Source organism: Tuber melanosporum (genome assembly GCF_000151645.1).
Source record: "Tuber melanosporum whole genome shotgun sequence assembly, scaffold_29, strain Mel28".
Taxonomy (NCBI): Eukaryota; Fungi; Ascomycota; class Pezizomycetes; order Pezizales; family Tuberaceae; genus Tuber; species Tuber melanosporum.
Genome location: NW_003298963.1, coordinates 602,195 through 615,297, shown reverse-complemented (window position 1 = coordinate 615,297; position 13,103 = coordinate 602,195). Strand labels below are relative to the sequence as shown.

The window sequence follows — 13,103 nt, the reverse complement described above, 5'->3', positions numbered from 1 at the left end:
TAATTCGTCAGAGACTAACCTAGCGCGCGAGTCTGAACAGCGGTACCGGTTACGCAATATATGTAGCATAGATCAAACTCAACTTTCCTTTGAGTTTTTAAGCAGTTAAACCTATAATTTGAAGATTGAGAATACTGTCTGGATAAGGGGTACAACAAGCAGTTGAGATAAGCAACAGACTACTCTTCAACTTACTGTTTTTGCAGATAGTGGAAATTATGTGAAGTCATTGATCTTCTACTGTGGCAAGGGTTTAGGAGCAGCAGTCTTATAAGAGATCAAGGAGTATAATTCTTGGATAGTGGTTAAGTTTGGCCCTACTGCTTATGCCAATAGTGATAATATAGTAGAATGGTTACTGGAGCAACTTATACCTATTTCGGACAACTATCCTACTCTTTTGACGGTTGATTTATTCTCTAAATATAGAACTGAGGATGTATTGAATACTATGAAAGCCAATGATATTACAGTATCAGTCATCCCAGCTGAATACACTAGTATTGTGCAGCCCTTGGATATTTCAATCAATAGGCCTTTTAAAAAGTGGTTACATGTATGTATTATATTCACATTATCCTACAAGTGTAGCTGATAGATATATCCGTCATGTAAAGCTTGAGAAGAAAATTTTAGTGAAGCCTCCCTGCTGAAGTGTGCTCAGACAAGGCATGTGATGGATATATCTATTGGCCATACTCATACTCCTCTCTATCATTCTCTTGCAAAATTCTAAAAAGGTTATGGTGAACTACTCCGAGTCTGAATTGGCAAACTACTATTAGACAGCTGAAATCCAGTAAATCTAAAGTACAAGGCTAACATATTATTAGGAAAAGATTGAGGAATGGGAAGAAATAATAATAGAAAGAGAGGAGGCTGTGGTTGATACGAGGAGGAGGCTTGCAGGCAGCAAAGTTTGTCGTAGGTGGATTATAACAACATGGGCTATTGGGGAGGCTTGGGAAGAATTTTGTACTGAATGGCAGGAGGTTATTCTCCATTCTTTTGCTGCAGTGGGACTTTCTTTACCAATCGATGGCAGTCATGAATGTAGTCAACTTTCCTTGAAAGGTGTAGATATGGAGAGATTTAGAGAGGATATACAAAATTGGTGAGTAGGTGGAATTGAGAATACTAGAGATGAGGATGATGAGGAAATCATCCCTGAAGCAGAAGACAATAGTGAAGCAATTGACTATGTTGTTGGTCCCCTAAGGACTGAAGAATAATGTTGCCAATCACCCTAGTTTCATAAAATTACGCAACTAGATGTCTTAGCCTTAATATGACCGCTTAGCGCGATTCTCTTATATTCAAGTTAATGCGGTAGTAGGGTCCGGGGTATGGGAACCTGCTGGAAGGGGCGGTTGGATTATTCCATTAAATTTTGTAGAGACGAAATTGGGAGGGTTCTTGGGCAAGGAAGGCATGGAGTTTGTTTTATGGGCAACTGGCACAAAATGACGTTTATAGACAGAGGAGTGCAAGGGGCATATATCATACAAGTACGTTATCTGTGCTATCTCATGGTGGGACAAGCGCAGTACCACCGTACCCTAGGTTGGTGGAACTTTTTTCGTTTTTTGTGCGGTCCTGAATCTCGCTTCGGCGGCATTGATCCCGAGGATCGGAAAGCGGTGTTTGTATGCTTTAGGGAGTGGGAAACGAAATTACGCAGAGAGTATGTGTAGTGGGATATCCCGAGATATGAACATTTCCCGGACAGGCCACCGAAAATTGTTCCAACAAGTCCACCACTTACTATACAAGTATAGTACTCGTACAGCACAACAATAAAATACCACCGACAACTCCGGGAATCATGGTATCGTAGCGCATTCCGCATGAGATCCCATCACGCACTAAAAAATAGTCTCAGCACGTCATCGTGGAAACCGTGCAAGCTTACAATTTATCACTAAGCACTTTTGTTTTCCCTCTCCATCGCAGCAGTCCCGTAGAACGACCACCACCGCGAAACCGTATCACTCAAAAACCGAAACTTGACGTGGGGATACACTACAGTAGTCTATACCTGTATGAGAATTCCCACTCTGTGCTCCGCGGGCGTAGACTACCCGCCGGTTATTATAGGGAGGTGTAACCTAATTTGCTCCCGCTGGAGCAAGGTGTGCTCTGGTCGGTAGGCCTGCGTCTTTACTGGTGCAAGTGCAAGTAGTAGTCTATGATACCAGGTCTTTCTTTGAAGGACACACTCTCTCTTTATTTTTTTTTATTTTCCCCCCTCGACCTCTCTGGGTATCATATTCTGAAGAAAGAAAAATAGGACCAAAGTGATATCGTAGATTTTGGAGCCCGCTTGTGACATTATTGGAATTGGGTTCGTTGGTAAAATATGCCTTTGCAAATAACGGTTACGCTGCACGAAAGTACTGCACAGTATGATACTCGTACACGCATCTATGATGGGCATGGACAACTTGGGGTGTGGATATGACTGAGGGGGAAGGGTATTGCAGATGTAATACTACCGCGGGTCGGAAGGAAATCTGGGCGGGATTTGTTGGAGGGGTATACTCGAGCAAGAGCAGTACCGGTATTCCCGCTTTGCTGATGTTCGGAAGAGCTCCCACTGCGCTGACATATATTCCATGGTATTAGGGTCAGTAGTGTTGTAGCCCTGTAAAATACCGGTATATGGGTGGTGGTGTCCTGTGTGATGGGTGAGGAATGGGAGTGTTACAGCAAGGTTTCGCAGTTTTCGATGATTCATTGGGCGTCAAAATTGCGGAGAGCTTGCCACGCATCTTTAGGGAACACGATTTGACAATGAGTTGGGTGACCTATCCGGCTGCTGGGCTTTTCATGGAGCGTGCATACTTTCCATTCAGGTTTGGGGTTCGCATAATCCTTCCATCGGATAGCGCAGTAGGTAGAGAGTGTGGATGAGAATCCGTGGGCTACCGTAGTGACATCCGTGCTCGGTGTGCTTCTCGATCCTGGCCAAAATCTCGAATTCTCCAGGATCGTATACTATACATCTGTACTCCTACTAATACATCATCTATCGATCTATCCTAGACACCCGCTGCAAACAATAGAAAGCCAAGAACAAGCAAGAGAAAGGAGAGCAGAAGCATTACGATAATGCTTTCAACCAAACGTCTTATCCATCAGCTTGTGCGCCAACTCAACGCCCAAAAAGCACATACTGTTTGCCGGTACACTCCTGGCGAGCGCTGGACCCAAGCCCGGAAAGAATGCCTTGAACCCACCCCTTCCGTGGATCTCGCGAACGACACCTCCAATGGTCGGTTTGCCCTGGGCACTCTGCAGACGACTCTTCACCGTATCCACGGGAAACACCAACAACCACATCGCCATACCTGCGGCGCCCCCCGCAACCATCACAGCGCTCATGCTCAACTTACCCTCACCCTCGGGTGTTAGGCGTCGCTTGATATACTCGTATGTGGCAAAGTATGCTGCGGATCCGGGTCCATCTCGGGCCAGCGTCGCTGCCGATCCACGAAATACTGAGCGAATGCCGCCCTCCTTGTAAAGCTGTCGGACAACATCCATACCACCGGAATATTTCTTTTCCCCGGTCTGGCCTTGTATTTGCAGGAGAACCTTTACCCGCTCAAAGGGCGCGGTGATAAGAGTCATCGGGATCGCCGAGAAAAAGCCTGCAAAGGAAATTTGCGCGATAGACATTTGGTTGCTGTTGACTGTTGCGAAGCGGCGGACGAGATTTTTACCGACGTCGTAACCCTTTGGTATCTGTTAGGTTTGGATTGAGCAGGAGGGTGATTGGTGACGGACCCAGAATGATACAGCAACTGTGGGACAACAATTAGCATATGCGCACAATAAATAATGCGTTTTGGACGGAAACTTACACATCGGTGTAACACCGATCAATGGTGCCGATACACCCGCATACAACCCCTGTTCACACGCTACTTAGTCCTTGATTTGTCCCTCTCCCAAAGATCACAACCTCAAGGGGCAGGGCTCGGTGTGGGGATTAAAATATTTCTCCCGGAACATACCCTTACCATGCCCTCACGAGCGGCAGTTTTCCTCACGACATCAAAAGCGCCAGAGTAAACACCCTTCTCGGCCGTTTGAAGGCGGACCTTGACCAGATCAAATGGGTGGCCTAAGCTAGAGTCAGCAATGAATAAATCAGATCAGAGCAAAGGTACACAAACCACTAATGACGGCGAAAACCCCTCCAACACCCCCAGCAACCAGAGACCGAAGGCCAGATAACGACGGGGACTTGATGGCCTGAATATCCTGCTGTATCTCCTGCTTGACAGTCTCCTTCGAAGGCAGTGCCGGCTTTTCAGATAATGTTGACATTGGCTTAGCCTCGCTGTCCTCGCTGTCCGTCCAAAATTCTCCGAGGTATGAAGCAACCTTCCGTCGTAAATCTCTGTTGAGAGTGGTTACAGAGAAGAGAGAGAGAAAATGGAGTCAGGCTCAGTGAGGAAAGCTAGGGGTAGAACTGTGAAAGGGGGAAAAAACCGGGAATAATGCTGACCGATAACCCACTGATATAGAGGGTTTGTATGATGCGGATATCCTCGGTGAAAGGGGGCGATTCACGTGACTGACTCACATGTGATGTCAATGTGGGGGGAGCTGGTTTAACCTCTCCTATTCTAACTCGAGTAATTTATGATAATACTAGCATCCCCTCGCTCCTCGCGGACCGATTTCTGTGCTCCTATTATATTATTGCGCTTGGTTACATTTCAGTGATATTGTATACCGTGGTGGATGAGTCATTGCTTACGTGATACATTGTCAGATGTGTGATGCAAACTGCACTGGGGTGTATTGTTCAGCATACGTGCATCATAATAATATTATTAGATGGAATAGATCGTATTTTTCTTATCTGATGGATCGAATTTGGAGATTAATGTTGCACAGTATACATAATGAGATGAGATTATGATAGTCTATAGGGAGCACGGGATTGTTGAGTAGGGTTAGGGAAGGGGATGGCTTCACCGACGGATTCAGTGGGCAAAGCACTGGGGAGTCACTCACCACTTGTCACTCGCCTGGATAACTTCTGGCCTGCCCTAGCTCTCACACCTGTCCCACCCCAACAGCTAGAAACCCTCTCCTTGCCGGGATAGTATCATAATAATATTATTATCATAGCTTTCATCAAATTTTGCTTTATTATTGAAGTTGGTATTATCCGTCCGCAACATATTAGAGTACTTTCCTTGTTTCATTTCACCACCCATGCCGGGTCTGGTGAGTGGGCAAAGAGATATTGTAATTTATTCCAAACGCTGGCTATGCTTCTTTGCAACCTCCGTGCAACGAGCAAGTAACTTTACCCCCAATGATATACCTGACGCCCAATGTGTCCCCGGGCACAAACTTACAGTCAGAAACCTCGCCCCTCGCACACCCAGCGTTCCAATCATGATGGACTCCGGCTCCAGTCCGCGGAAATCTCAGCTTCAGCTTAGTCCTACTGTATCATACCCCTAAAAATAATCCTACTGGACACTCCATCCACTGTCACCCCCAGCCACCAATCCCACTATACCATCCTCTGAAAAACAATCGCACCAAACGAATAAAAGTCTATGCCAATTCTCCATCTCTCATAGATACATCCCTCTGCCTCATCCACACTTTAATCCACCCCCTTATCCACCCTGGCAAAACCGCCCCTCAGCCTAGTATCGATTAAGCCCCCCTCCCCCCCTCCCAATTTCCCCCTAAAACAAGGAACATGATATCCCAAAATCTCAGATCCAAATCGCCCCACCACTGTATATTCCGCCCGAATACCAACTGATGAATCCGGGTCCCAAACTAAACTAAAACTACAGACTGCAAGGAAAGGAAATGTAAGACAAAGTATATATAACAGATGAAATCACCCGCTGGAGCAAGAACGTGATTGATAGGCAGATAGACAAACGTCATGCGGGTGGGGGGAGAGGGAGGGAGATATCGCGCGTCCAAATGCACCGAATTCAACAACCAATTATTTTTTGCAGAGCCATTAAGTAGATAGCACAACCAACACTAAAATGGGGCCAGGAACCTATCACACAGGGGCACAGAAAAAGGGAAAGCAAAGGAAGCAATGCACATGAAAATTTGATATAAAAGGATATGAAAGTAGAATGCCCAAAGAGACATAAGACATAACCCCACCAGGCTCCGCTTACTCAATGTGATCGAATTCGCCTTCCTGCGAATCCTGCAACAAGTCCTTGATCGTTGAGCTCAATTCTTTAAAGTCCACAGGTTTCGAAACATATCGAGAAAAGCCGGCAGCAATACACCGATCCGCCACGTCCGACATCACGTTCGCTGAAAGGGCTACTATAGGTACTCTATGGGCTTTGTGTTCCTGTTCCCAGAGACGGATTTCCTTGGTGGCCTGGAATCCGTCTTTTCTTGGCATGTGGAGATCGCACTACCAGGACCAATTAGCTAACAGCAAGAAGGGAATAGGGTGAGGAAGACGCACAAGTATTAGCCCATAGTGCCCCGGCTCGTGCTCAAAGACCCTCTCGACACACTCCTCGCCATCGCTTGCCGTCTCAACTTCCAACCCAACTCTGGCCAAAAACCTCAATAGAACCTTCTGATTCACTCTGTTGTCCTCGACAAGTAACACCCGATACCCTTTATTCCCGACCTCTTTCTCCATCTGACTGAAAACCCTCTTCTGGCTCTCTACAACCTGCTGTGCAGAATCTCTATTTCTATCTGTTGAGGCATCTCTTTCGTTGGCCGGATCAAATATGACTCCGAAACGTGAGGGTTTGATGGGTTTGTAAATGAACTGCAATCTCAAGCTCATGCGATCGCACACATCTGCTGCACCTTGCATGATGGTCGCTCTTTGCGTAGGATTTGTGAGAACGAGGGTGGTTGTCTGCGAATGGATCGAACTGTTCAATAGCATAGTCAAGAGCTCGATAATCTCCAAATGCTCAGGGAGATTAATGACAACATGAGTAAACACAACGGGATCCTCTCCGCCAATCAAATCCTTACTCTCGGAAAACTTAGACACATCCGTGATCTGATTTGGAATACCCTTAGGTAACGTCACCCTGATATGGTGGGCAATAGCGACTCGGGAATAATGTTGCTCCGAAACAATTAATATGGAAAACATCGGAGGGGAGACTGCACGGCCAAGCTCGGAACCTATTGGAGGACCGTGATAATTTGCTGAATTATGCTGCCCGGGTTGGGGAGGAGTATATGCCATGTACTTCTGTTGGACTCCAGATGGAAGGGAAAGTCGCATGGCAGCGGGATCAGGCGGTGACCGGATTGGGAGACCATGCACCTGCCCGACTGCAGACCCAGTGGGTCGGATAGAGGCCGCGGAGCCAGGTTCATGGCTAGCCGAGAATAGGGTACCTAAAGAATGACCTTCACTAAATGCTGGGCCTGGAGGAGTGTCTGATCGATAATCGTTGAGCCTGGCAGATTCAAGAATGCCCCGTTTTTGGCCAGGTGACTCGGTAATTGCCGAAGGTGTAACCGCAGCTTGCGGGGTAGTCGACGAATCTGTGGGATTCCGTGGAAGCCTAAACTTCGAGCTACAGATAAACGTCCTATGTTCCTATTAGCATCTTCACCACCCTTGCGTTATCGGGAAAGATAGAAGTGAGGCATACGATCCCTTGCCCTTCTGGCTCTTCGCTGTCATCCGCCCACCATGGAGTTCAACAAGCTGCCGTGAGATGACCAGGCCAAGCCCGCTACCCCCGTGCTCTCGAGTGCTCGATCCGTCAATTTGACTAAATGGCTTGAACATCAACTCTTCATCTTTTCTGTCGAAACCAGGTCCGGTATCATGGCACTCGAATTGCAGCATGACCTCGCCTTCCCCAACCTGGGCGTCTTTTATGACAGACCACCTCGAGAAAACCTCGCCCTTGGTAGTGAACTTGATAGCATTCTGTCACGAAGTCGGAAAATCAGTTTCCGAGAACATGGCACCGACATTAATTTATTAAACACAACATACCCCAATGACGTTCAACATTACCTGCCTGAGCCTAACCCGATCACCGCAAACCACGGGTGGCACATCATCTTCAACGATAAAGCTTAGCTCAAGGTCCTTAGCGACGGCCATTGCACTTAGAAGCTCATTGGCGTCTTCAATCAAAGTATTGATCCTAAACCATTCAGGATTCATCCTCATCATGCCAGCCTCAACCTTAGATAAGTCGAGAATGTCATTGATGACGCTCAAAAGCCCATCCGAGCTCTGGGAAATTGTGTGGCAATAGTCGAGCTGCTCCCCATTCAACGGAGTATCGAGGAGAAAATTAACCATTCCCGATATACCGATAAGCGGAGTTCCTAATACCAGTCAGCTCACACAATCGTACGGAGATCTATCAATTCTGCTTACGGATTTCATGACTCATGTTAGCCAAAAACCTCGTCTTGCTCTCCATAGTCTTCTGCGCAGCATCCTTCGCTTCCTTCAACCTCTGCTCGAGCAATTTGTGATTATTGATATCCGTGCAAGTTCCAAACCATTGGCCATCCCCGGTGCCGAAATTGGTCTCTACGCCAACACATCTAACCAAGTGCCAACGGTAATTGCCATGCTTATCTTTGAGCCTGAGTTCCGTAGAGAAGGTGGGCTTCTCTTCCTCGAATTTTCCAGATCCAGAGGCTCCAAGGTTTCCCCCACCCGCTGTCATCTTGAATGAATTACCAAGGCATGGTAGGCCATTAACCAAAGTCTCCCCCGGTCCCGGCAAGGCGCACTTGTGTCTATCCGCAGGATGAACATGTTCCATGAATCCCAATTGCAAGGCCTGGGGAAGAGTCTGTCCGGAGTATCCCTGCCATTGGGTATTGGCATAGGTAATCCCATCGTTGGAAGTGGCAGCAAAAACAATCTGTGGACTTGAGTTCGCAAGCGACCTATATTTAGACTCCGATTCGGCCATCTCTGATTGACGCGCGGCATCCACCTCCGCCAACCTCTGATCATGAATATCCATATTAGTGCCGAACCAATGCACAATGATACCTCGCGAATCTCGTAACGGAACAGCACGGATCATGAACCACCGATAAATGCCATCGAACCGGCGGATCCGGACCTGATGTGAGAATGCTTCACCCTTCCGAATGGCAGTTCCCCATCGTTTCACATAATCGCCCCGGTCGTCAGGGTGAAGGGCATCCCAAGGTCCTTTTATGAGCTCTTCGACCGTGGATCCTCTGTAGTCCAGCATCCTAGCATTAACCCAGGTGGTTTCCCCGTTGTGTGGTAAAGCCGTGAAAACATGAACTGGTATAGAATCAATAATTGTCCTTAGCAACCTGTTGGATGGGGGTGGCATTTCATTCAACGGCTGGATAGAAGTAGCCAACTTAGAGGATATACCATGCCGTCCAGATGGAGCCCCGGGAAGTGACGTTGTAGCATATAATGATTGGAACGTTGCTGCATAATCTGCCCCATACGAATGCAGCAAAGTATGTGGGTAGCCCGGAGATAGCCCTGGCCTCTTCCTCCGGGGAACGCCTCGACCGCGGCGATGCTGGTGTGCTATTTCCGGTCCCGGTGATACGGGTGGTGATGCCCCTTCGGCTGCGATCGCACCAAGGTGTTGCGTCGGTGTCTTATTTGGGTTTGTACCCCTCCGTAGATCCGTATGATTAGGGAACTTACTTGAGCCCATGCCCATATCGGCCCTCCTCCTCTGCGCAGCATGACTACTCTCCCGTCTCTTTCCCTTGGCTGTTCCGCTGGAGCCTGTAGTCCCCTCATCCTCTATCCGAACCTTCAATTCTACCATGGGAATCCTAGCTCGCAAGGTGGATAGCGTTGGAACATTCCCACTATTCTGCCTACTAAATATCTTCCCTCCCCGTGGAGGTGGTCCAAAATATTCGTCCTGTCGTTCCATCCCCGGACTAGCGGGGGTGCTAGCCGCACTATTATTCCACGACCTGCTACCCGACCCGCTACCATGAGGACCTGTCATCCCTAAGGTGACACCCTCCCAACCAGGGCTCGCAACCCTTGACGAACTATCCTTCGATAGCGAACTGCTAATCTCACTCGGACTCGTAACGCTCGCACCGCCGAAATTATCGGGAGGGGTGGGATAATGGAAAGAATTGGTCAATATCGACTCCACATCCATCTTCCGCTCGAAGGGTCTCCCATATCGTAAGTGAGTGAGTTGATTCACGACATTGGCATGGCTTTGCGCCAAAGAAAATGCCGTAGCAGCCAATGGCGCAAAATGTGAGAGTGAGTGAATCAAATTCCTCGGGTACGGGATAACAGGACTCAATATCGAAAGAATGGCGATAGGAGCCTTCTTGTGACTCGCCGGATCATGTCTCGACAGGTGCTCATTGTCTAGCGCAGGCATCGTGCCTTGGAACAGAGAATTGTGCCTATGGGAAGAACTAGTCGATGCCATTGATAAAAAAGAGGGATTCAGCGACTTGGACTGACTAGGATGAACTAGGGGTATGTGGATAACTGTCCACGCACTCTCGAATCCAATCGCATTGACCCGCTCTTGGGTCGAGTACACAGGGCTGCTTACTTGGGGATCGAATGATTCCTCGTCAACCTTTGGTAGAGCAAAGAAGGGATTTTCGTGCGGATCCTGTTTTGGTGCCGGAGATGGAGCCGGTGATTGGCTCCATGGCGACGTGAGGGCCTGCTCGTACTCCTCGTAAGAGTGGGCTTTATCCGGTGATTCGGAACGCGCTTGCATATGATGTAAATGCTGTTGTGCAGAGTAGAATTGCATTACCGGATTTTGCCCACGGTAATCCCCCCCGCCATTCTTCATTTTCAGACGCACGCCCTTACCGGCAAAAAATAATGGGGTGGGAGGTTGTGAGGGTATTTGTGGCATCCCATTGTTCACCGAACTCAGGTCAAGTTTCTCCACACCCTGTGTCGACGCTGCTTCAGGTATCGACACAGACGATTTTGCTGGGCCGCCGGAAACATTGGGTGGTGAGGGTTTTCCAGCAGCAGCTTCCTCGGCTTCCCTAGCCTCCTTCCGCCGCTTTTCTAACCCTTCAAGATGAGTCTTGACGTCCCTATATTCCCTCCCTAAAACCACAACCTTCCCCCGCTGTAATACCCTACTAACACCAGCACCATCCAACAACGCATCGGCCTCATAATTTAAGGGTTGCAGCGTCTTGAACACCCGACCCCTAATCTCATCATCGGCACCTCCGGAAGGAGACATATCCCTCCGCCTTTGTCTTCCCAACTCTGGGGGCAACGGTGGGGGCTGGGGAGGCTCCAATGGTGACAGGCTGCTAGTCTCAGAAAGCCAGTCCGACTCCCTTGCACTGTCATGACAACTTTCCGCCAATCCGATGGTCACCGGAGTAAATGGTTCATCCGGATTCATATCGATGTGCAAAGGTTCGGCAAGATCATCATCGTGTTCCACTTTCGATCCGAGCCCTTCCCATCCAGCCTTATTTTCCGATTGTGTTGGTGAACCAAACTCTTTGGGGATAGGGACGTCATGGGTTCCATCGTCTTCCTCAGGCGATGACTCTTCTCGATCATCCACACACCCCGCATCTCCCATATAAGTTAATGACAAGCAATCATCTTCAGCAATGTTAAAAGTAGCCTTTTGGCCCCAAGGGGTATTCTCTAGGTCCGTAAGATCGGACGGTACTGCCAATGTAACTCGCTCTGCCTTATAACAACTGGTAGCGATCTTGACGATGTTACTCCAGAAGGCGTCTATCCCAGCCTCGGAGTGTAATAGCAGAGCAAGCTCATACATATTTGGTGTAGGAAAGTCAGGGTTCTCCCATGAAGCTATGGGTTGGGCACCGGGGGGTTGGAAAGCAAATGAAGCAGGGGTATTGGTACCGGATGGAATAGGCTTATCTTGGGGGCCCATACCCGATGACATGTTCAAGTCGAAAGCAGCCGATACGCTGCCACTGGATAGAGTTCTCGGTGTCTCCATCCGAGGGAATGGGTATGATGGAGTAGGTGTAGGATCCGTCGGGTGCCTCACTCGAGAAGCGGACGTGGCCCCGGCACCCGAAAATGACCGAACAACATCCCCTCCAGCTCTAAATCCCTTCGTAGCCGTAACAGATGAGGCAGTCGTGGAGGCAGCCACGGAGGCAACTTCGGGTGCATCAGGTGGGCCGGGAGAACTGGACGCAGAGACCGTAGTTGCCTGATATAATCGGCTCTTCTTTCGGCCGGTTTGAGCCCGAGCACTCACGACCGCCTTTCGAGAAATTAGAATCCCAAACAAGCGTATAACGATGCACCCAGAAAAGAGCAGCAATAGTAGGCTGATTGTCGGTGATGGGTTCGATAGCAGGAGGAAGAATACCTCTTTCAAACCCTCGATGGAATGTGCTCCCTGACCGCACCCTCTACCCTCACCACTTCCATTTCCACCACCTGCACCACCTGCACCGTTTCCTGAGCCCGGAGCGGAACCCCCTGTGCCGCCAGTACCCACTCGGCCGGTGTTCGACGATGAGGACGTTGACATTGGAAATGTAGCATTAGTGGTCAAGCCGCTTCGGGAAGTTTCAAAGGTCGAAGGGAATAGAGGTGGCGAATTTTGAGGCGATCGCATAATACGGTATGCCCACGAAGGTATCCTTTTTTAGGGGGGGGGGTGTAGGGGTGGTTGGTAGGGAAGAGTAGTCGAGGGCAACCAGCCGTTAATTGATTGTCACTGCAGCTTTTGGGCTAGGGTATGACGTCGACAGCTACGGGTAACTTGATGGCGACATTAAAAAGAAAGCCTGTGATTTCCGGTGCCTCAAACGAAAACCCCAAAAATGAGCCAAAGGGGAAAAAAAGAACAGAAGAATTGCAGTAGACGTAGTAAACGAGGGAGAGGGGCTGGGAGGAGGTAAGGAGATTATTAAAATGTCAAACAATCCAGTAGGGAAAATCAGGCAATACCGGTATGAACAGGGGGATTAAAAATGGAAAATGAGAGGGAATGAGGAAATGCAAACGACGGATGAAGAGGAGCTGTGCAACCTCTTCTTTTGCCGGCTCTTCTACTTGTCCTTCTTCTTTGACCAGAAGCCTGCTTTTCTACTCCTCCCTT

At 48.6% G+C, this 13,103-nt stretch overlaps 2 protein-coding genes; both read right to left on the bottom strand.

The window, feature by feature from the left end:
• Nucleotides 1–2,961: 2,961 nt before the first annotated feature.
• GSTUM_00006663001 (uncharacterized protein) lies at nt 2,962–4,478 on the bottom strand. XM_002838844.2 has 5 exons: nt 4,182–4,478; nt 4,020–4,129; nt 3,867–3,915; nt 3,790–3,806; nt 2,962–3,738 (listed from the first exon to the last, which is right to left on the bottom strand). The coding sequence occupies exons 1-5, from the start codon at nt 4,333–4,335 to the stop codon at nt 3,118–3,120; spliced, it is 951 nt and encodes a 316-aa protein (XP_002838890.1). The 5' UTR covers nt 4,336–4,478; the 3' UTR covers nt 2,962–3,117.
• A 1,700-nt stretch (nt 4,479–6,178) lies between these two features.
• On the bottom strand, nt 6,179–12,530 carry GSTUM_00006662001 (uncharacterized protein; the record flags this gene model as incomplete). The annotated part of the gene is made up of 7 exons (XM_002838843.1): nt 6,179–6,433; nt 6,488–7,592; nt 7,656–7,939; nt 8,009–8,349; nt 8,402–10,362; nt 10,471–10,741; nt 10,847–12,530. 7 exons carry the CDS (start codon nt 12,528–12,530, stop codon nt 6,179–6,181), a joined length of 5,901 nt encoding a protein of 1,966 aa, XP_002838889.1.
• Between the last annotated feature and the right edge of the window lie 573 nt (nt 12,531–13,103).

Bases quoted from the DNA above. Each gene is read 5' to 3' on its own strand.
- GSTUM_00006663001 (XM_002838844.2), bottom strand. From the start codon at position 4,335: ATGTCAACATTATCTGAAAAGCCGGCACTGCCTTCGAAGGAGACTGTC. The intron at 4,130-4,181 runs GTTTGTGTACCT...ACTCTAGCTTAG, and splicing joins GGTTTTCGCCGTCATTAGTG to GCCACCCATTTGATCTGGTC. The intron at 3,916-4,019 runs GTATGTTCCGGG...GCGTGTGAACAG, and splicing joins CTCGTGAGGGCATGGTAAGG to GGGTTGTATGCGGGTGTATC.